This window comes from Cydia fagiglandana, chromosome 4, assembly GCF_963556715.1.
Source record: "Cydia fagiglandana chromosome 4, ilCydFagi1.1, whole genome shotgun sequence".
NCBI classification, from domain to species: domain Eukaryota; kingdom Metazoa; phylum Arthropoda; class Insecta; order Lepidoptera; family Tortricidae; genus Cydia; species Cydia fagiglandana.
The window spans coordinates 20,694,544-20,719,050 of NC_085935.1; the positions used below are offsets into that span (position 1 = coordinate 20,694,544).

At 38.9% G+C, this 24,507-nt stretch overlaps 2 protein-coding genes and 1 non-coding gene across 3 annotated transcripts; all 3 read right to left on the reverse strand.

Annotated features, from left to right (window-relative positions):
* Positions 1–4,719: 4,719 nt before the first annotated feature.
* On the reverse strand, positions 4,720–4,792 carry Trnaa-agc (transfer RNA alanine (anticodon AGC)). The gene has a single exon. It is a non-coding gene; the product is annotated as a tRNA-Ala (tRNA).
* A 4,159-nt stretch (positions 4,793–8,951) lies between these two features.
* On the reverse strand, positions 8,952–14,363 carry LOC134664029 (uncharacterized). The gene is made up of 2 exons (XM_063520592.1): positions 13,400–14,363; positions 8,952–13,051 (listed from the first exon to the last, which is right to left on the reverse strand). Exons 1-2 carry the CDS (start codon positions 14,361–14,363, stop codon positions 8,952–8,954), a joined length of 5,064 nt encoding a protein of 1,687 aa, XP_063376662.1.
* Positions 14,364–20,808: 6,445 nt separating this feature from the next.
* On the reverse strand, positions 20,809–22,551 carry LOC134664030 (transcription factor sox-3-like). Its single transcript, XM_063520593.1, has one exon. It carries the CDS (start codon positions 22,194–22,196, stop codon positions 21,459–21,461), a length of 738 nt encoding a protein of 245 aa, XP_063376663.1. The 5' UTR covers positions 22,197–22,551; the 3' UTR covers positions 20,809–21,458.
* Positions 22,552–24,507: the final 1,956 nt, after the last annotated feature.

A 24,507-nucleotide genomic window follows, 5' to 3' on the forward strand; every position in this document is an offset into this window, starting at 1 on the left:
ACCTTGCGAAGATAACCTTGCGAAAATCCTAAAAAGTTAACGTTTTCAGAATTATAACTAATGATAATCTGAAAAACATGACATTGTGACTTTCAATCATTATGTCAAATAAAGGGCTGCCTAATATATCTACAGTAGGTTCATACATTTATTATTTTAATGTGCACTTTGCAATCCTCGATTCCCGATTTCTGATATAGATTGAATATTAAAAAAATATAAACCACCCTAATGAGACAGGGTATTTACGTGTGAGTTGTCGCCAAGGACTTATGGTTAAGGGCATTTTGTGCAAGGTAAGGGCTGGAGCCCTTACGTAATAATTTATAATGGGAGCTTTCATTGATTATTTCTTTAAAAAAGAGCAATTCGGAATAAAATGAAAAATATGCGACGGAAAGGTGTAATTGGTGTTGGTTTTATTTGCCTATAAAGAATTCAGTACTCAGCCAACTCAGTCAGTAGCAATCTGCCAATGTGTTTGCATGTTTTAAATAGGTAGGTACAAATTAATACTACTTAAGAAATGAATGAGCACTGTCCTTTTTGGTAATATTTGACTGAGATGAAGATAAGGATGTATTTATAGTGTAATATTTCACAGATTTGAATGTGGCAGATCTAGACAAAAGTTCTCCACCAAAGCACATAACACTCGTGTGAAGAGACCATTAATAAAACCTGCCACAATACATTAATAACGTGATCACACCATCCCACTGTCCCGAATCGCATTCTCTCCGGCAATGCTCCGCAATAAAAATCACAATCGTATCATTGCTGTATTTAATTATCATGACAAAAACTTCACCAAGTTCCCTTAAACTATCATCAACAAACAACAATAACTCTTTTGCGTTAGTAATAGAAGCTACTTCTGTTTGCTGGTCATTCATATTTGCAAGAACATCGTAGATATCAACATAAACTTTAGGGTCATATGAATTGGGTTGGAATTCATTTGTATCAGGTTTCGGGTGCTGACCTCGGAACAAAGTATGAATATATTAATTTGTAGCGTACACCATTGTGCTATAGTTTCTATTATTCTTGTCGGCATTAATTGTTGAAGTTCGTCTGACAGGAACACATTGGGTTAATGCGTTCTGTGTGTTCAATGGTTACTTATCCATTGTTACACTGTTTTGGGATGAAAGCTCCATTCGGGTCGCAATCACTGAATTAGGACTGTAATATCCAATGAATGACCGTTCGGGGTCCGAGTTTATTAACCAGAGGATTATTCAACTATGAGAAAGGTAGTTATATAAGAGTCAAAGGTCTATAACCGTTGGAGTTACTCCCAGACTTCGACCTTTCTAAAGTATTTTGTTGACTTGTGAACTCATGTATTTTAGATTTAGTCGGTTCAATAACTTTCATGCAACAATCGATACATTGCTAACTACAGAGTAGGTGTCTACAATGAATTCGGTCGATCAACCAAAAAATCGCACGCAAGTTCTTAAACCGTTAAATAAGCCTTTATTACAAATACATTACGTAGCTTTATTAGTTTAAGACTCGAGAAAAGAAAGCAAAGTATACAACAATATGGGAATTCCGTAAACATGTTTTTTTGATTAGAATTGATACAATGGGATGTGGTGTAATAAAAACCACGACAGCAAACATATTCCAAAGCGCGTCCCTGATGACACTCGGGCAATAAATATCAGCGACAACGCACACGTGGATCGCGAATAAACGTCACCGCGTCTTGTCATTTATCTTTTCAACAATCATTTTTACAGGCTTTCCATGCAACCCCAGCCTGTGATTAATGATGGATGGATTCCTGAATAATTACCAAGACTTTTAATATTCAAGTGATTTTGTATTGTTATTGCAAAGGATACTGAGTTTTATAACAATAGCGGCAAAGCTCAAGTTGTAATGTTGAAAGCAGATGACCCTTCAGGAGTTTGCGATTCTGAAATGGTTCAAATACAAGTCGAAGGTGTAAGAGAAAAGGAGCTTAAAGATGATTAGGTTATGGTTGTTTTTGATTTGGGCTCGTGTTGAATAACCAACAAAAGCGAGAACACCATTGAATGCAAATCTCCACTGGAGTTTTAAGGGTAGTGTGTGCGTTATTAATTTGTTATAATTGTCCCCTCTCATACGCATGCGGCATTTTTATTGCAAATTAGTCGCCATCATTAATTTTGTTTTTCTTTTCTCCCGTTTTGTAAAGTTAATGTGTTTCGAGTGCGGTATTATGGGTGGAATAAAAAATCTCAATTGTAATTATTACGAATGTATTGGGTTCCTTTGTGGGTGATTGTGGCGATCGCTTACAGCTTGTAATACGTACGTGTATTGTGTTTTGTGAATGATTATTTGCGTTTCGATTGAAGTTATTAATGCTTGTGCTTGCCAACAGTCAATCTGTAGCTATTCATATGTCGGAATGTGGAGTTTAATAACGGTTTTTGTTACAGTGTTATGTTACGGTTTCATGTTAATTAAAGAATGAATTATATAAACCGAATTTCAAAAGGGCCTACTCGATTGCTTAAAACAAATATTACTTACTCGCTTTGTGTTATAAGCAAGATACTGGTATTAGTATTCAGTCTATTTGTATTGTCTCAATCTGTCTATATATTGTCTCAAAATAAATGAAAAAAAAAGACTACGAAAAGCAATAAGTATGATAAAATAAAGTACACATGTATGTAATATAGTTAATAACAAAACTTATACAAACTATTTTTAAAATTAAGTATAGACTAAATAAATTAAAACTAAAAGTACACATTCAATTTATGGCACAGGGATTAAAATAAATATGGCTAGAACAAATTTATAACTGTGTATGTGATTAAGAATCTCAAGTTCATTCATCAGATGTCACTGATTGCTTAGTAAATAATATACAAAATAGTTAGTAACCTACGTTTCAAATGTTCTGTTATCTACCTACTTATACTTTACCAAAAATTAATTAAAACAAACATATTGACTGAATTTTTTATTTGAATTAGTGCAGATAATAATTAATGATTATATTAATTCACTAACTTATTAGCTACTAAAATCTCCACCCGCTTGTAATACATTAAGTCCCCAACAGCCCCTGACACGATCATCAGTGTTTATTGCGTTACGCTGCCTCTCCCGGGACCGAACCCCGGTCCTATCACTCGCAATATGCTAATACTCACTAAGCCCACATTACTTGATTTATAGCTTAAATCATTTGTTAATATCTCTCTCTAGTCGTTTTTTTCATTGCTGAAGGTCGTGTCCGTCTTGAAATTTTCCGATGATTTCTGTCTGTCACCAAATGCTTCCTTCCCTCCCTCTTCTTGTTAATATACATTTTTAATTTCATATTTACATGTATTAGATAGATCATCGTTATCATCATAACTTAAGAGCGTTGCTCTTGTCGGTGGAGTAATCGCCAATCATTTCTTTCTTGCGCCAGACTTTTAACTTCCTTATTTACGACGCATTATTTTTTATTTGGCTGAGATAAGTATTTCTAAGTTTCCCTTCTTCTCTTGTCTTTTAATGAAATATCTGAGGGTCTACCGTGAACATCGAACATCTAAGTTTCGTCTGCGTGCAATATCTAATATCCTAAACTGAAAGAGTGGCAAACAACGACATTTGGATTTTCGACGTCTGCGATAGGATTGGTTTGACCGAGCACGCTTACGTTACATGTAATATGTTGGCCCTGATATTTTATGTTTAAAACTTTGCACAAGATAATATTTCTAAGAAAATACTTTCCTGAAAAAGATGTTTTATGTAATAATTTTAAAAATATTGTTAAAAAAACGAAATTAATAATCACCTAATTATTCCAAGATTTTTTTTGCCTAATCATGAATCAACACCATAGCGTGATTTAATAAAGCTATTTCGAATTAGAGCTAACTAAAAATATGCCTCAATGGCTATTTTTCTTTCTTCTTCATCTATAAGAAGTTAATTAGGTATGCTTTTATCCAGAAACAGCTAAACTGTGGAATGAACTGTGTCCGTACCGATACGACCTTCAAACTTTCAAGAAGAGTGTATTCGCATCTTAAACACGGGCAACGCATTTGTAGGCCCTCAAGTGCTGCAGACGTCCATGGGCGACGGCAATTGCTTACCATCAGGCAATTCACCGCCTCGATCGTTTGCCGCCTATATAATAAAAAGGCGGACTTTGTTCCACATTGGGATGTAACTAATACAAGTATTACACAAGTATTATACAAGTATCCAAAATTTTCTTCAAACCTTGTCTGTCACACAACCGTATTTCCACGTACTGGATTATTACTCCCCTCTCACATGCTAAATAAAGAACTCAATGATTTCACAAATAAGACGTCTATTGTGCGCCCGTTGGAAATTATTTCGAAGAGTCTTTGCGACGCTTTCTATGCGTCAAAAGGAATACGTATGTACTTACCTAATACGTGATGTGCGTGAAGATTTTATTTCGTCTCTTATTTTTAAATATTTATTTATCGATTGTGTAGGTAGGTGTGGAGGCTTTCAAAAGCCTTCAAAGTACTTACTTTGTTAGGTACCTAAATTGCCCGCAAGGATTTGGACAACTTTAATGTTGTAATAGATCTAGGCGCTAGCTAAATGACAATCGTTTGGACAACGAAACGCTCAATCTGTCTCGCTGATGACTAGGAATGTGTGAATATTAAACAGATTCATTTTTAAGCTTAGATATAAATAAAAAGTGGAAAATTTCACTGTCTTGGGAGGTACTTGAACCCTCGACCATTGGGTCGCTAGCCCAGTGCCCTGCCATCTGAGCTACCAAGACCGTACCCAATACAGCGAATATTTTCACCATATATTATGACTTATGAGCCTTAGAGAGGCTCTAGCGACATTTACCATAAGCTTAATAATAGCGTTTCTGCTCGATACAAAATTAATTTAAAATCTTTTTTAGTAAGGTGCTCAGTTATTGGAAGAATGTAAGTAATAGACGATTTACCCACCAACCAACTTGGGGCATTACTCCACAGTTCACGGACATTTGCAATACGAACACGTTCATTAGGTACTCAGCTTTATTGAATTTTCATTATAAAATATTGCAGTAATCATCTTTTAATCTTTGCAATTAAGCACTACTTAAAAGGTTTATATAACTTTTATACAAACGCATTGAAGCACGCTTAATTTGAAATTTTACCTAAACATAAAGACAATTTTGTAACATCATACAATGTATATGTATACAATATGTTTTAATAAACAGTAATGACAAGGCCGATGCCTCACAATCGACAAAAACCGTAGGATGCAACTGTATAAGAAAAAACCAATATGAGGAATACTATTTCAATATTGTGAACAGTATTTCAACTCGGTAAAAACGCTCATTTCTTAGAGACACGTTTACATCCAAGAGAATTCGCAGATATACCTACATAAAAGTTGTTCAATAGTCATTTCAGAGTAGACTGATTGATTGTTTGAAAAAATTTAACTAACATAATTTTATCCACTCTTAAAGTGACGTTCGGATGTCTTCTACACTGCAGCTGCCATACTGTATCAATTTGCTCGATAAATTGAGATACGATTCCCGCCGCATTACTGCTGTGATTATGACATTCATTCCGTCCCTCGTTTTATCAAGGAAATAGACAGATACAGAGGGGCTACCGCGAAAACCGAAATTCGCAAATTGCGGGTATCCTTCTCTTTTACTCCAATGAAGGCGTAATTAGAGTGACAGAGAAAGATGCCCGCAATTTGCGAACTTCGATTTTCGCAGTTATAGCCCAGCGGCGGCAACATCGAAACAACAAATGCAGTTGACATCGAAACCAAACATCTCCATTATACATTTTGGGCATTTCTAATTACAAATAGGGGACGTAATTTGTTAGTCTCCACACTAAGTTAGCGTCTTATGAGCGTCGGCGTCTAGTCAGCGTTATGGAAAATAGCGTCGCTGCGCACTTGCGCCAACTTGCGTCGAGCAGCAGTCATAGAGTTGACCAGACGCCGACGCTCGGGAGACGCTAAGTGTTGGGGGCCACCCAACAACTTACTTACTGGAATTTATTTCTTAACACACTAACAAATTACAAATTACATGCCGTATTTGTAATTAGGATTAGATCTTAGTTGTGCAGTTTATCGTAAGTCGGAATACTGTCGTCCATACCCTAACCCTAACGGCGTATCTTTTCTAAAAGCACCGAGTAACCGCACAAAGCTACCCGTTCTGAATTGCCCAACTAACTAACTATTTAAGCAACAGTTTGGGCTTTAATTAATCTTGACAAGTCATTGTTGAGAATCATTTATCAATATCAAACGCTATCCGGGCAAGAAATGACGTTTTGATCGGGAGAATTACCTATAGTCACTTTTCTATGGAAACACTGCCATTATACGACTATTGTCTTGGTTTATCGCAAAAAAATGCACCGAGGTTGCTTGTTACTCGAATCTGAACTTAAATCGTATCTAGTAAGGTTCTTTTTCAATCATTATGAGCTAAATAAGAGTGTGCGATAGATTTTCTTGTCTTTTTAGCTGTAAAAAAAATCTCATTGGTTCGCTAAAATAGGCTTTATTGCTGCAAAAATAAGCAACAAGTACTTACAACTAAATGAAAAAGCCAATTTAAAACGTTTTAAATGTCGAAAGTAATTGACGTAATTAATAGATAGGCTTTGACGGACATATGCGTATAAAAGAACGGCCATTATGAGCCATTGTTGGCCGCTAGATGTCTCTTTTGTACTTAAATACAACGTGCTGCCATCTATGTCGCAAGAATCAATAGTTATCTACTTTTTATATAAAGCGTACAGCTTGGCAAAAAAGAGTAGAAATTAAAAAGTGGCAACACTGTAGTGTCGTCCCTTTCAAACCAATTGATATAAGAAAACGGGACGACACTACAGTGTTGCCACTTTTTAATTTCTACTCTTTTTTGCCAAGCTGTAATTTCTTATCTTTTGATATGTATTTGGTAAGTATATTTATAGTTTCGTTATTGGATTTGTTGTGAAATTGTTACCTATTTGTTCGAAGTACATATATCACAAACTTTTTTAGTATGAGTTAAGATTATCCAACTGTCCTGTAGACATTATAAAACAAATAGACTTCAAAGCCTTATTTTCGCACTTTATTAAACCCTTTTTTCCTTCTTATTCTTTTAAAATTTGTATGATGAAGTCTTAGAAAATGTTTCAGAATCGAACTTTTGTAATCTCCACAGAAAATACGCCGGTTTCCTGGTACGTTTGTGGCCCAGTGGATTTTTTATTTCAGAATTATTATTTACGATACAAGCTATATATAGTCGGACCGTAAAAAGTCTGCAGTGATATTGATAGCCCACGCAGTGAAAGTGTCATTTTAAACGTCAAACTTCTATGAAATTATGACGTATACTTAACACTTACACAGCGTGGGCTATCAAATCCGCTGCTGACTTTGTTTGGTGCGACTATAAAGGGTACTTCACCGTATCCAGACAACATTCTTCGCTAATTCACATTACATCTCGTTGATTTTCCAACTTAGAAACGTATTTAAAAAAGGAATTGTAAATAACATTCTTCATAAAACATTCGATACCCGTCTCCAATAATGCGATAAAAAAAAACTGCACAAAACCCCAGTCAAACCTCCCCGAAACACAATGTATTCAAATTTTCAAAAATGGAACGCGTTTGAATTAAGCCCGTAGTGTTGCCAGGCCCGAGTGTGCCCCATTTTCCCATTCCGAGCCAGCATTGTCGGGGAAAATATATTTTGTATGCCCGGCATTACAATGCGGGCCGTGTTATTTATTTAGATGTATACCATTGTGAGTGGGTTCGATCCCAGTGGCCAGACGGGAGGCAATCGAGGCGGGGTGTTGCCATTGCTCTGAGTTGGAAGGTCGGACCAGAGAAGATGTGACCTCGAGATGAGGGGCTACCGTATGTCCTACAAATCTTCCACTGAATTTTCGTAACAGGATTTTTTGTCCAAATTGGGGTTTTATCATGGGAGCTCTTTAAACCTACAAAATTTCATTAAAAACTGTCCATATTTATTTTAATATTTTAAGTACCTCATACAAATTTTTCTTTGTGGTGCAATAAAGAGTATTTACTTACTTACTTACTTACTTACAAATTATTTGCCGAATATTCACTTTTAGCTAATAATTCCACCGAATACGAACATTGAAAAACCTGCCAAATACCGAATAGTTACTACTTATTAGGCCCGTCTTTAATGTATGAATGAGCCACGGGCTCGTAAAGCTACTGCCACTCTTGGTCTCATAAGATTTGACTTAAAAACTCAATATTTATTCGTACGTTTTCGAAAAGAAAGCTACGAACTCGGAAAATGAATGAAGGCGGGGTTTGCTATACTTTCGCCGATTAAAAACCGAAGAAATGACTTTGCCTTATTCTAGGGGCTTACTTGGTGGGTCCTTGTTCTTCTCTCAGGCGTAATCTGCAGAAAATCTGGCCTTCGCTGGTGGGAGCACCTCGTTACCCGCTCGATGCCGAAAACACTGTCACTACTCGGTCTTTATCACAAAATCCAATGGTGTCTTCAAAATTAACAACCCCGGGGCGAAATATAACACAAAAAAACACTAAATAGTTAGTAAATGCGGTGCTACGACGGCGATGCAATAATTTGCTTGCAAGACGTAGGAGTTTCGAGCGAAAACTGATTTTAATCATGGCCGCGGGCGTTTACGCCGGATCACCCCTAGGTGGCGCTGTCATACTCAGTTTTAAAAGACGGGTATAGCATTGGCTCGAACATAGCCCCGGCCTTGAAAGGTTCCCTTTTCAAAAAAACTAGGAAAGAATATATTATGCATTACAGCTAAAGCTAGAAGGACCGCTTAAACGGCCGAGGAAATTAAAAATAATATTAGTTCTATACATTAACCTACTTTACTTACACTAACCTTTTTTTTTTTAAGAATAAGTCTAAGGAATATTATTAGGAAGTGGACACAAACGCACTACCGGACGCCTGTACGTGCCGTTCTTTGTTTTGACTAAGACTACCCTTATAGCGCCGTCTTTTCCCGGATAAGTCTCCATAACTATGCCCATCGGCCAGTGCAACGGCGGGGCGTTGTCAGTGATAATAAGAACTACAGTCCCAACGGTGATAGGTCGCGAATCAGTGTTCCATTTCTCCCGTGCTTGAAGCGTATGCAAAAACTCTAGGGACCAACGACGCCAATAGGATTGTACCAGATTCTCAAGTAAACTATAACGAGATAACCGATTAGTACGCTCTTCCGTTATTTCCGAGGCGGGTAAGGACCTTAAAGGTACGGTATTCAAAAAGTGAGCCGGCGTGAGCGGCGCGGGCTCTGCGGGATCGGCGCTTAGCAGACCCAAAGGCCTACTGTTCAAGACAGCTTCAATCTGGCACAAAAGCGTGTAAAGTTCGTCATATGACAATATTTGAGCGCCAATCACCCGAAACAGGTGAGTCTTAAATGATTTTACAGCCGCTTCCCAGCTGCCTCCCCAGTGTGGGGCGTTGGGCGGGATAAATCTCCATTTTACTTGATTTTCTAGAAGCTCCCTTCGAAAGGTGTCCGAAAAGCCCTGGTTAAGGAGTTTTTTCAAATGAGAATCAGCTCCCACAAAATTCGTTGCATTATCTGAATACATAGTATCTACCGGACCTCGACGGGATATAAACCGTTTCAGTGCGTTAAGGAACGTTTCCGAACTTAAGTCTGCGCATATCTCTACATGCGTGCTGCGCGTGGTCAGACAAATGAAGACACATACGTACATTTTCTGACTCTTAGCACCACGTTTTCGTACCAATGTAACGTTGAGCGGTCCACATAGATCCACTCCAGTATGAGCGAAAGCCTTGGAGATTTGTAGTCTGCATTCTGGCAGATTCGCCATTGCCGGTGGCGTTATTCCCTTTGGACGTGCCTTGAAACACCGCAAACACGAATCGACTCTGGAGCGCACGATCACTCTAGCAGATAATATCCAATACCGAAGCCTTAACAACGACAACAAATGCTTTTCCCCTGCATGGCAATTCTTGCGGTGCGTATAATCTATGATCAGGTTAACGACATGATCCTTCCGTGGCAGTAGAAACGGATGTTTGTGATCAAAGGTGAGATTAGCGTTGTCCAATCTACCTCCTACTCGCAACACTCCATCTACTAGGATGGGTCTAAGCTTCCGAATAGCCTTCGAGGCGGGGGCTTTGCCAGCCGGATTGACCTCCAAATATTCCGGAAAGTGCACAGTCTGAATAGTCTTGATAGCGGCTAACTCCGCCGCTTCCGTGTCCTCTGTCGTAACAGCGCCTTTTGATGACAGCAATTTTATAAAGCGTAACACGTAAACGATAACGCGCAGGTATCTTAACCAGGATGATATCCTTTTGGACAACGTGTACAGCACAGGCTCCTCCGCTGGGGGGGCCACAGTAGCTACAGTGGGTAGGGCTATTACCTTTTGTTCCGGTACTTCACCTTCCGAGCTCGCCACGAAAGGTTTTATAGGCCACTTTGAACGTTCCAGTCGAGCCCACGATGGACCTCGTAACCACAGCGGATGTTCCAATAGTTGGGAGGGTGTAAGCCCACGCGACAGGCAATCACTTGGATTCTCCTTTCCTGACACGTGAAAGAAACAATCCGATGGCAAATTCTTTTGGATCTTTGCCACCCGATTCGCGACGAATATTTTCCATCGGTGGGGGCTGGAATGAATCCAGTGTAGGGTCACGGTCGAATCCGAAAACGCATAGATATGAGAGAGTGAGATGCGCGTGCTATAGTTATCCATAACTATTCGAACCAATTTCGACATAAGCCAGGCTGCACATAATTCCAACCGGGCCAGGGACACAACCTTCATCGGGGCCACCTTGGATTTCGCGCACAAAAATCGCACTGATATGCTTTGATTAGCAACCACATGTAAATACAGTACCGCACCATAGGCCTTCTCACTCGCATCTGCAAAGGCTAAAAGTGTAACTGTGCAGGAAGACGTTACGCCTACGTGACGCGGTATTCTCATTTGGCTCAGAAGCGGTAAATCTCTAACGAAATTAACCCACGCGTCGATAACAGCTGAGGGTGGGGTTTGATCCCAGTCGATGTGTTCCAACCATAGTTGTTTTATCATAAGTTTAGCATATAAGATCACTGGAGCCGCAAACCCTAAAATGTCCCACAATCGTGCCACTACCGATAAAATGTTGCGCTTGGTGCATCGTTCTGTATTTGAGTTTACTTCGAATGAAAATGAATCGGATCGCGGCTCCCACTTTATGCCTAAAACCTTTTGATAAGACCCGTCACCAAACTCAACCCAACTCGGGTGTAGATACTCTTTAGGTATGGCCTTGAGGAGCTCTGGTGAATTACTCGACCATTTCATCAGGTCAAAGCCACCCGCCTTGAACATATCAATAAGCTGTGCTGCCGTTTTAGAGGCTATTTTTTCAGACGGTGCGCTAGATGCAACATCGTCCATGTAGTAATCTCCTCGCCTGATAAGTTCAGCCGCGCGTGGATACTGGGGTCCCTCGTCAACAGCTAATTGTTGAATGGTTCGTAACGCCAGATATGGGCTCACGGATAAACCGAAACAAACACGCTCAAACTCGTATAATTGCAAAGGGTCACCAGGTTTGAACCTATACAAGATTCGTTGGTATTTCCTAAACTCGGGGTGCACCTGAATTTGAAGGTACATTTGTTTAACGTCGGCACAAAAGGCGACGGGAAATAATCTGAAATTCAAAAGTACTAGAAATAAATCAGACTGCAGATTAGGACCTGGATTTAAAATTGAATTCAGCGAAACGTTCTTGTCCGTCGGCGCACTAGCGTCCAGGACCAGACGCAACTTGGTAGAAATTTTGTCGTTGCGCACCACTCCATGGTGGGCAATTACATAACCTTCCTCCCTACTGTCCCCTGTTACGATGTTCAAGTAACCCTTCTCTATGTACTCTCGTACGATGTCGTCGTAAGCGGTTCGCAAGGGTGGCGTGGAGCTAAATTTCCTTTCCAGCGATAAAAAACGTTTCTCGGCAAGAACCAGCGAATTCCCAAGTTCCTCTGGACTGCTCTTAAAGGGTAATGCTACCGAATATCGCCCCGAGTCATCCCGAGTGGTAGTATTCTTATAATTTTCCTCACAGGCTTGTTCATCGGCGCTCATGAATGTGGAAGTACAGGTAGGTACTTCTTCTAACTCAAAAAAGTTTTCTACTAATTTGTTTAGCGGTGCCCCCGTGAACGCACATAATGCTACGGATCTTGGCTTAGACTGTGGTAGTGCTACGGGAGTTTTCCCCATTACTAAAAACCCAAGTGTGGATTCCAACACGTCAGGTGAGCCGGGTGGGCCGTGGACGCGACCGCTCATAAGCAATGTCCCAAATAATTCGACTCCAATAAGTAGGTCGATGTCTCCAGTAACGTGGAACTCATCATCCGCGAGCGGCACTCCGGACAGGAAAGTCAGCGCGGCGCGGTCAACTCGAGCGGTCGGTACGGGGAGCGCTATGCGGTCCGAGACTAACGCCGTTATGTCGTAAGTTACATCCTTCTTATAGCAAGATCGGATCGTAAGTTGCGCTTTACCCTTAGTAGCATTAGGAACGCCTCCAAATCCACTTACTGTCGTCGGTAATTCTTTATTTAAATAACTTAATGACAGCTTATTAAAGGCAGCGGTAGTTATGAAATGATTTTGTGACCCGTTGTCGATCATACAACGCAGATAATGTATTTTCCCATTTTTGTCTATTGCGGTCACCTTGGCGGTAGCTAACATTGCTGTCGTTACCTCGGGCGCGATGTTTGCTTGTAAATAATTATACGACACATGTACGTTATTTGTAGTATCCGCTCCCGAAGTAGTCGCAGAAACGGGCGAGTCCAAAGGCACGGGCGAGTCCATTATCGCGGACGAGTCCAAGTGCGCGGGTATCTCAGCGGCTGTGGGAGACAGAGAGGGCGCGGGGAGCATGTTGCGCGCGCGCGCCCCGCCGCACTGACAAACTGCGCGCTCACCTATCATTGCATGACTTGGTGTCACAGCCAACGAAGGGGCAGCTACCTCAGTTGTGGTTAGCGATGTCGATATATTTTCCACGAAATGTAATAACGAATGGTGAGTATTAGCATTACAGCTATCACATACCTGATTTGAACGACAGTTCCCACTCTTATGTTTGTGGCTAAGACACCTTACACACGCACCATATTTTTTAATTGTATTGTAACGTTCACGTGGATTTAACTTTTTAAACTCTTTACATTGATAAAAATGATCGTGTTTTTCGTTGCACAATTCGCACGTAGCCGTGTTTTCCAAAGTTGTTACAAATGATTGAGTGCGCTTCGCGATCGGCTGTTTACCCTGTGACTTTCCCGCACGCTGGGTCGTATTCGCACATGCTACATTAGAGGCGGGACCCGGGTCCCCGCGACGTTCCAATATTTTGGCTTGTTCCTTAATGAACGTAAGAAAGCTAGTGTATTTAGGCCGCTTCTCTGAGCGCACGGAATTTTCGAACATACGCCCGGTTTCGGGATCGATTTTCTTTAACGCTAAATATAAGAATATGAACTCTTTCTTGTCCGATATTTCCAGTTTATCGAAGGCCGCGGCAGAGGTTACAAAACAATCTACAAAGTCATTTAATCCTTTCGCAGACGGTGATTCTAATTGTTTAAAATTGAACAACTCGTCCAAATACGACGTACCTAACAACCTCACGTCTTCATATTTGTCCACCAGCGTGTCGTAAATCAATTTATAGTTTTCACCACAAGGAACAATTCCAGCTATTGTTGCTAACGCCTTACCCGAAAGTTGACCACACAGGTAAAACACTCTTTCCGCATCCGTAAGGGCCGCATTACGATGTACCGTACTATTGAAGCACTCGAGAAACGAAGCGAATTTCTTTTGATCGCCATCAAACGTCTGAAGAACAATGGGAGGAAGCTTTAAATTAGGTTTAAGATGCGCCGGCGAGGCTACTGGCGCCAGCGCCCCATCGGACTTGCCGGCCGTCAATTGTTTTGTGACATGTTGAATGTGCGAAAACATTTCCTCAAAAGCTTCCCATGTTTGAAACGACGGTACGTACTCTTCATCAGCTTGCATACGCGCAGCATTAAGCTGTTCTACCAGGTTATTAAATTCCGAACGTAGTACTTCTACGTTCGCCGATTGCGACATAAACCGTTCTTGCGTCTTGGCTGTCGCGACGTGCGACGACAAGTCATAGATACCTTGTAATCTACCGAAATACGCCTGAATTTTAGCTTCTAATAACTTAATATTAGGCCCTATTTTTTCCTCAGTAAGCGACATTTTTAACCAACACGCAAAAATAGTATATAAGTAGACTGCGTATATAATTACAACGTAAAATGATACCCAGTTTTGATCTGCAATGATTTCAGATACCTACCTATTAAAAAACGTATAATATTAAACCACGCGTAAGTCGATAAGTACCTACAGTCGACGGTAACCCAAACAGCTGACCGTGCAATTGTACCGGCCGGCGGGATATTCACTGCCTATATATATATATACCTACTCACAACGTAATGTTTCCTAGACGACGACTTAAGATGTAATGTAAGTAAGTATCGATTCGAATGTATTAATTTACTATTTTTGCAAGGCAACGGGTCTTCTACTTATTTCTTACAAAAGTATTTTACTGTCCGCTATTTAAGTAAGTACCTACACGTAAGAATGGCGTGGGCAAGATGGAACACTAAATTCGATAACTATACGGAAGTAGATATTTAGATAAATAACCCTAAATAACGATGTAATTAGAATAAAAAGTATATAAAAATACGTTTTATTGCGAAAAGGCACGTACAGAACGTCCGATACTAAGGAATGTATGTAGTTTATAGGTTAGTTTGGTATGTAAGAAATATACCTTACTTATGTGTATTTAAAACACTGAACTGATAATCCAAGGGCGAAGGACCATTAAATGAATGAGCCACGGGCTCGTAAAGCTACTGCCACTCTTGGTCTCATAAGATTTGACTTAAAAACTCAATATTTATTCGTACGTTTTCGAAAAGAAAGCTACGAACTCGGAAAATGAATGAAGGCGGGGTTTGCTATACTTTCGCCGATTAAAAACCGAAGAAATGACTTTGCCTTATTCTAGGGGCTTACTTGGTGGGTCCTTGTTCTTCTCTCAGGCGTAATCTGCAGAAAATCTGGCCTTCGCTGGTGGGAGCACCTCGTTACCCGCTCGATGCCGAAAACACTGTCACTACTCGGTCTTTATCACAAAATCCAATGGTGTCTTCAAAATTAACAACCCCGGGGCGAAATATAACACAAAAAAACACTAAATAGTTAGTAAATGCGGTGCTACGACGGCGATGCAATAATTTGCTTGCAAGACGTAGGAGTTTCGAGCGAAAACTGATTTTAATCATGGCCGCGGGCGTTTACGCCGGATCACCCCTAGGTGGCGCTGTCATACTCAGTTTTAAAAGACGGGTATAGCATTGGCTCGAACAATGTACATGATGTTTATATTCACTTGAAAAAAACTTACTTTTTCATAGTTTATGATTTACTATAAAGGTGTGTAATATTTATATATAAATTTAAAATGTTTTTTTTTTTAAATTTAATGCATGTTAATTATAAAACGTACCTAATTTTTTTAAAGAATCCCGCCGGTTTTCAATGTTCATGCCAATCCCGTATTAGGATCCTCCTACAGTTTAGGAGAAAATCTTCTCGAGTCAGAGGTATAAGGGTTAGAGCCGGCGTAGCTTTATTGACGTTCATAAGCGCATTGTAATATGCCTATTTGAAAAATAAACTACATATCTTTATACTTAGGGCATACTGAAAATTTCTGGACTGGCCACTTAGAAAAAATAAGCTAGTCTCATATATCAGAATCATGGGCGTACGCAGCATTTTTTAAGGGGTGGGGCAGAAGAAGGGGAGGCTGGGAGGCTGTTACGTTGTAACAGGGTACGGTTGAAACAGAAATTCTTAGCTTATGGTCAGAGACCAGGGTGGGGCAACTTGCCCCACCGTGGGTACGCCTATGATCAAAATCCAGAAACTTGAATCCTTATAAAAATTGAGGAGTACATTCTATGTTTTAATTATTTGCTCATGTTACAGGCCACACCCGGTATTTTACCGCCCTATTAGGATTTAGTAACCGATCCACTTACGCTCGGCAAGCAATCGGAATCAGTTCTTCAGGACTTGTACTTATACAGGTAACAGGTATTGGCAAATAATTGAAAAGGTCCACGAGTATCGAAAAATGGCGATATTACGGAGTTGAATAAATTAGTGTAACTAGGGTTGCATTCTGTAGCTACGTATGATTGAGGATTTCTTGAGGAGTGTTGTTATTGAAAATATATGTTTTGGTAAGCGAATAGGTAGATATTTATTTTTAGTGTTCCGTACAAAACTTTGTTCACGGAACACTTATTATAAATATATATTATTATGTAAATAAGTTTATTTTTTCTTTACATAAATCAGATTTTAGAAATTAATAATGGTTTTTTCTTAAAGGCTAATTTCCGTTTTTTTTTTTAATATATTGTTGATACCTACATTTGCGTTTGCTATGTATTTGGTATATTTATAGTTTCTTTTGTTTTAAGTATATGTTTTGAAATTGTTATTTGTTTGAATTTGCATCTCGATATAATGTCTAGACATATTAGACACATAGTTTTTATTCACTTACACATATTAGGTTGGCGTTGAATATGAGAAAAAAAGTCTCCCTTAAATATGAGCTCGTTCAAAAATAAGTATCCACCTCTATATTAATGGTTCTACATAATATACAGCCATCATCAAAAGTAGCAGAACAGACTACGCTTCAAAAGTATTTACAATAACTAATAACTTTAGAAAAACAGAATTAATTTAATTTAGAAAAACAATAACATGAGAAACGAAACCGGTATTTTTCGTTCTTTATTAAGGATGACTCACGTTAGACCGGGTCGTGTCCGAGCCGGAGCTTCCGGCGCTTACTTTTCTATGACATGACAGGCGATCACGTGATACTTTCCATAGAAAACGATGCGCCGGAAGCTCCGGGTCGGACACGGCCCGGTCTAATGTGAGTCATCCTTTAATTATTTAATTTCTAATTAGGCAATCTAATAATACGAAGTCATTACCTAAAAATACGACTGATTTTGGAGGATAATTCTACACACAGTTGCACAGTCTGAAACCTTAGACACGAGAAGAAGAAAATCTACTTACTTAAAAATAGGAACGAGTACCTTCAGTAACTAGGTCATAATACTCATAATATAACCACTCAGCCTACCGCTTTAGACTCATGAATTGAATAGGTACCATAATGAATAAATTTGACAAATAATCCCGACTTTAAAACAGATAAATCCACTTCATAAATCCAACAAAGGGTCCAAATCGTAACTCCAAACAATGACCTACCCAACTAATAATTAATTCAAAAGTCGTTGAGTTCCTTTTAAATGAGTCCACACAATTAGCGAGTACGCCAGAAGCGATTGCAGTCTTCACGGGTAGATACTTATAAGACAAGTTAGTTAACGAGATTAAACAAACATTTAATTACACAAATTATATCGCGGTAGACCCGTCTACAGCGATATAATTTTTTTTTTTTTATAGTAAATTCCGAGCTGAGTTGCACCAGCTGTGTTCACGGAAAAACTGACTTCGTGGCAAATGTCAACGGAGATATAGATAAAACAACACTAAACTACCCAAAATTAGTTTACAAAAATGTTTGATTTCGGGTAGTTTAGTATTGTTTTATTTATATGTGTATTCAGTGTTGCTATCGCTATACAACGTAGCTGCCTGCGTGATGGGCACCTTGCCGAGGCTTAGAAAGTAAGTTTTAGGGATTTTTATTTTTTAGTTAGGTTTAGTTTTAGTTGTTTTGTTTTATAAGTAGCCAATATTTTTTTTACATGCAGTTTTTTTAATAAAGTCCAGACATATATATATCTAAACTAAACCATATAAAATGACCTTTAAATAATTTTAATCCTCCATTCCCGCTCATCTCCTGGCCCTCTCGCGAAAGCTACGGAAGAATGGGATAAAACAATCGAATCGAAAAACGCCCCCAACTGAATGGGGTCCGTAATTATTAAATTGAAATCCGTGTTCGCCGCCAACGGGGACAGCCCCCAACTTAGCTATCGATCGTCTATTCTGAGTTTAGGTACCTAAAATAGGTAACTAGAATTTGAGCGATTTTTAATGCTCTTTGGGTTTTTACGCGCTGCATTATTATTTAATAGTTTCTAGCCAAGTCTGCTTATGCCCAGAATTTAAGGCGAGACAATTGAGAATATATGGAATAGGGATCTTGACTGTATTTTAAATAAATTATTACACACCTGGCGCGAAATAAATCATTAGAAAATTATTAGAAAAACAAAATTTTTGACCCAATTTCTACCTTTTAATTATTTATAAATCGAATAGAACTGTAAAGAGTAGGTAACTTGAGCGTGACGTCACTGCTTCTGTTTTTCATGTTAATTCCATAGTAGCTAATCGTTCTGACGAAAAAGAAACTGATTTGACTAGCCCCTATTACACAAACAGACAAAAATTTGAAGATAAGAACTTAAAAACCGGGCAAGTGCGAGTCGGACTCGCGCACGAAGGGTTCCGTACCATAAAGCAAAAAAAAAAACAAAAAAAAGCAAAAAGAAAACGGTCACCCATCCAAGTACTGACCACTCCCGACGTTGCTTAACTTTGGTCAAAAATCACGTTTGTTGTATGGGAGCCCCATTTAAATCTTTATTTTATTCTGTTTTTAGTATTTGTTGTTATAGCGGCAACAGAAATACATCATCTGTGAAAATTTCAACTGTCTAGCTATCACGGTTCGTGAGTTACAGCCTGGTGACAGACGGACGGACGGACAGCGAAGTCTTAGTAATAGGGTCCCGTTTTACCCTTTGGGTACGGAACCCTAAAAATGAAACAGAACAGAAAGTTTTATTTAATAGGTTTGTTGCCTCTGTTCTTTTTTAATACCTAGGCATATTCCTACTTAGTTTTTATCATTGATATCCACGAAAAAGTCCTTAGTGACAAAAAAATGCTGTGCGGAAGAGTTAACGGCCAAGATGTTTGCTTTTACTTACTACTTACTAGGCCACTAAGTAGCTAATAATTAAGTATGTATAAGTTTAGGTATATAGGTAAGTACCTATTGCGGCGGTACCTAAAGAAGTAACTCTTTCAGTAAGGAGTATAAGAAACAAAATTTCTAGAAAAATCAGAAGTTACAAGTGGCGACATCTAGCGAAGTCTAACGCCCGAAATAAGACGACGCTAAAGATCTGTTTAATTCACTTGCTGATTATAATTGCGTTTTGGTACCTATCAAAACCTACATAGGTGTATTTACAAACTTTGTAAGTGCGTATGTATTAATAAAAAACTTAGTACCGTATAACAACCCAATAATTGGGCGATTTATAAACTGAAATAGATGTCGAAGGAAAACCAGCGTTGGCCCGTCCAGGCTAACACCATGCTGAGTCGGGACCATTTCGTGGCTAATATGTGATGTAATGTAATATTACGCGTTGTAATATTATATGCTCCCGCAGTAATTGGGAGCTAGAGTGAACAGGCTATTCCTGAACCGGTGAGCTCCATCTTAGGCTCTGTCTTCACTTTCCATCAGGTGTGACTAGAGCCAATCGCCGATCAGTTTATAATAATAACAAAAAATGTAAGTTTGTTTCGTTGTTCTTTTTTTTATCCGTATATTTTTGTCACGAATATATTATTTCTATTTGTCTATATTAAATAATAATTTATAATTTGTTTTGTTAACAAAGTTGTATATAATTTTGTGGTTTTACGGCACTGAGAAAAATAATAAAAGAGCATATAAAAGTCCAACACAGTAAATGTGTAACAACTTAATATGACATGCCCCAAAGCGGCACATTAACTCTCACTTAAAACTCCTACTCTGTTTCAACAAAATTTCCATGAATTTATATCACTAGATAAAGTTAAGTGTCGATCAATTTCCTCTTTAGGTCATTAAAAACCGGGCAAGTGCGAGTTGGACTCGCGCACGAAGGGTTCCGTACCATAATGCAAAAACAAAAAAAAAAGCAAAAAAAACGGTCACCCATCCAAGTACTGACCACTCCCGACGTTGCTTAAGTTTGGTCCAAAATCACGTTTGTTGTATGGGAGCCCCATTTAAATCTTTATTTTGTTTTGTTTTTAGTATTTGTTGTTATAGCGGCAACAGAAATACATCATCTGTGAAAATTTTAACTGTCTAGCTATCACGGTTCGTGAGATACAGCCTGGTGACAGACGGACGGACGGACGGACGGACAGCGAAGTCTTAGTAATAGGGTCCCGTTTTACCCTTTGGGTACGGAACCCTAAAAACGGAAGAAAAGTGGGTGTTTCTTGGAAGTAGGTTTTACTAGTTACTTATATGTAAAAAATAGGTCACAAAAATATAACGCAAACGTATTAACGTAGGTAAATATAACGCAAAGTTAAAAGCGCCATATAAGACCTAATAAAGTGAATTTCTTAAACTTAATAATTATTAAAGTATAAGTATACCTATTATTACATTTAGTAGGTAATTATTAAAATTGTTGTGTGATTACGTATATATTAAGTTTTCGAAATTCACTTCATTGTTTTGAAGATAATTATTAGGTTGATATATTTTTATTGTAAGGGTTGTATGGCATGGAAGAAAAATAAATTTTAAAATAAAAACAATTTAGTTTATTTTTATGGCATTAACAAAGTTTTTTCCTCATTCTATAATACATCGTTGGTACTGACATCGAATTATAATTAAACACTAATATTTACACTTGGGATGCACTAATACCTTTCTTAGCCAGGCGGCTTATCGTAGACAGGCTAACACCTAGTATGCTAGGATCAATAAATAAATTACACAGCAATAGTTTAAAGTAAGGCTAAAGTCTTGATCGATACACGGGAAACAAGTAAACTCAACAAGCCGACGCGAGAAGATTACGAAACAAATCTGGAACCAGTCTTAACTATTCAGCTAAATGTCGCGACATCTATAGAAAATAATCTCTTTTTGGTACCAATCTCACTTCACATAACTCCGGCGCTACTTTACCTTAAACATTTAAAGACCCATCGAAAACAAAAATCACAGTTAACACAATTCGATACTCTATTCGTTAGAGCCTAAGCTATCATAACTCCTCAACATAATATGTACAAGCACTTGATATGAGACGCACTCTTTACAATTCTCTAGTAACTATTTAATTCAATAAATAAAGTACGCGCATATGGCCTCACAGTTTGTAACACTTATAACTACACTGCCGACCTGGAAGGTGTTCTTCAAGGCAGGCAAGTTGGTCTTCAATATATGACGGAGACTGGCCGCCGGAGCTGGTCGTCGTGCGGGCTGTGCTGCGTCGGCGTCGCGGGCGAGACCGGTGACGACGGAGCGCCGTACTGCGGGAACAGGGGAGACGAGAACGGTTTCGGCGGACCCGTCGGCGTCGTGTACAGCGACGAGTAGAATGAGGACACTACGGCGGCGGCGGAAGATGACACCGTCGGCAATTTTTCCGCCGTCGGCGCCATCAGTTTGGAGAACTGAAGATGATCCAACTGATGTGGGAAGTATGGCGACATCGCAGGGTATGATAGCGAATCTAAATGTCCAACACCCGGTGCTGGGCCTGCGAAATATGGCAGCGGGAAGCTGGGGAATGCTCCTGCGCCAGGCGCTCCTCCGGAGGTCGGGGGCTTGGGCTTCCTGCGCGGCCTGTACTTGTAGTCTGGATGCTCCTTCATATGCAGAGCTCGCAGCCTCTTAGCCTCGTCAATGAACGGCCTCTTCTGCATTTCTGACAACAGCTTCCACTCCGCGCCGAGACGTTTAGAAATCTCGGAGTTGTGCATCTTCGGATTATCCTTGGCTATCTGTCGGCGCTGAAGTCTGGACCACACCATGAATGCGTTCATCGGCCTCTTGATGTGCCCCTCGGACTGCGGCGAGGAGGCCGGCAGTGGCTGCGGCGCGCTCGGGTACTCCGGCAGCATGCCCGGATGCATGGAAAACGCGTAAGGGTGATGGCTTAAAGTCGACATGATTATTTCCAAGTGTCGAAGACTTTAATGCATTGATTGTAAAGTGATTTATGGCACAATGCGGTGAATAACACTAAGAGCAGGTGAATGTGTCGCGTCGAAGTCGAGCGATAGACTGGCGGGATAGCGAGGAGCTCGCGTGGTTATCGGCGCGAGGGGGGCGCGGCCTGGGGCGGCGTGACCGCTGCCAATAGAGGGCCCGCGTGTAAAGCCTGCGCCCCTCCTCGACACTTGCGTCCGTCCCGCTCACTATAACCAATTTTACTTATGTTTGTCCCCCTCTGACCAACAACACCCTGTACCGTAGCTTGGAACAAGCGTACAGCTGTTTGGATCTGTCGCGGGCTCGGCGCTCAATGCATCATATAACTGGTACAATAATGGGCTATTTTAGACATTTCTTTTGGAATGAAAAATATGACAAAACTTGCCCGAATCAGGTGTATTCAATGCTTTCTTGGATTCTTTCAACCTTATTTTCTTTTCTACAATAATGATACTGTCGCCATATTTTATTTTTTAATAAGCACGTATTAATTTTGATGTAATAAGTTTTGAATTTGAGAATCTAGACATTGTAAAATGTCAATTATATACTTAATTCATAAGTTAAAAGAGAATTTGGTTAATAATTAAAAAATAAAAAGAATAAACAGAGTTAAATTTAGATTTTTCTATCGTTATAAAATTAACATAATTATGGTATAATTTCAGTAATTTATCAGTACAAGAAATGTATATTGTATTAAATTGTTGCATAAACAGAACATTTTAAAAACCTCTCCATAATTCCCCAGTTCAATATTTTACTAATGTTTGTTAGGTATTTTCAGAACTTGGCCAGCGGCTCTACCTTGCTTATTAGATAGTGGAATAGTGCCGTGGAACGTCACATATCGTTACTATTTCATATCTAGTGAATGTGTAATCCATTTCCCGAATCGCGCCGTTAGTCAATAGTGTACCTACAGGTGTGCCATCCCTGTGGTTTTAGAAATTAATTTGATTATAGTTCGACTGATCTCGAAATTTTTGAAATAACTCTGCAAAACAGTAATAAATTTAATGAAACTCCGTCAAGCCTATTTGAGGTAGAAAAATGCCTATTAGGTATTTAGCATCTTGAAGTCTAAAACAATTTAATTGCTATCATAAATTTGTTATAGTATTTTAACACTCGAAGAAAGCGTAGTATTAACTATTAAGTACTTACTTACCTAATTAATTTTAAAAGTTCCCAAAAATTTTAAATTATCAAACAATAGGTAATTAGCAGATCTCTTAAATTTTATAGCATTTTCAGTGCGGAGTGGTGTTAACGGAATTGGTATAAACAATTTCAACACTAATGATTAATTAGTGTTAGTCACGTTAATATTAACCTTAATTTACCATTTCAGTTGGAATTATCTATACCAATTCCGTTAACACCACTCCGCTGCACCAAAAATGCTATAAAGTTTACGATGTCTGGATCTAGGTAAGTATACACTTGTCTTATTTTATTCAATATTTATTTGTAAAAACCTTTGTAGTAGATAATAAAAGTGTTTAAAGGCAATAATCATTTGTATGAAACGATTTTATTGCATTTTTTGTCTTCTTTAATCCCCTAGAACTACAATTGTCCCTACTGTGCGATTGTACTATGCCGCGCCAATGCAATATGCAGTCTATTTTAAAGATATTGAGTCGATATTTGTTTGGCATTTACTAAAAATGTACGTCGATTTTGGTTATATCACTATAAAATGCATTTTATTTCCCTTTTTTGTTCGGAATATTAAAAGTGTTTTAAAATAACACGAGGTAGGTATCTATAGGAAGCTTAAACTTTATGGTTTAGTTTAGGAAAATTATTTTATGTGCATTGGTATCTACCTATAGGTATTACTAGCTCTTATTCCTGTGTTTACTTAATCTAAAAATATATTATGGGTTACAGAAGGTATGTCTTTGTTTTTTATTGAAAGCAGATTAGATATGATAACATGAATGGAATACTATACCTAAGTAAGTAGCATAAGTAGGCCATTTAAATTTTTTTGGTTTCAGAAGTAATAGTTATTGCTGCCTATAATACCTATGTATTTATGGAATAGCATTTTTCAATAAAAATACGCATCAACTTTGTTCCCCATTTTTTAATATAAATAAGTGTTCCGTAAACAAAGTTTTGTACGGAACACTAAAAACGAAGCATAGTTAAAGTGGTTCGAACAATACCGGTACATATTTATAAGTAACAATTTCCCCTCTCGATTAATATTCTGGCGTGCGTTTACAGACGGCGAGACTACTAGCGCCATCT

Bases quoted from the DNA above. Each gene is read 5' to 3' on its own strand.
- LOC134664029 (XM_063520592.1), bottom strand. From the start codon at position 14,363: ATGTCGCTTACTGAGGAAAAAATAGGGCCTAATATTAAGTTATTAGAA. The intron at 13,052-13,399 runs GTAAACAGCCGA...ATGCAATGATAG, and splicing joins GCGTGCGGGAAAGTCACAGG to GTGAGCGCGCAGTTTGTCAG.
- LOC134664030 (XM_063520593.1), bottom strand. From the start codon at position 22,196: ATGTCGACTTTAAGCCATCACCCTTACGCGTTTTCCATGCATCCGGGC.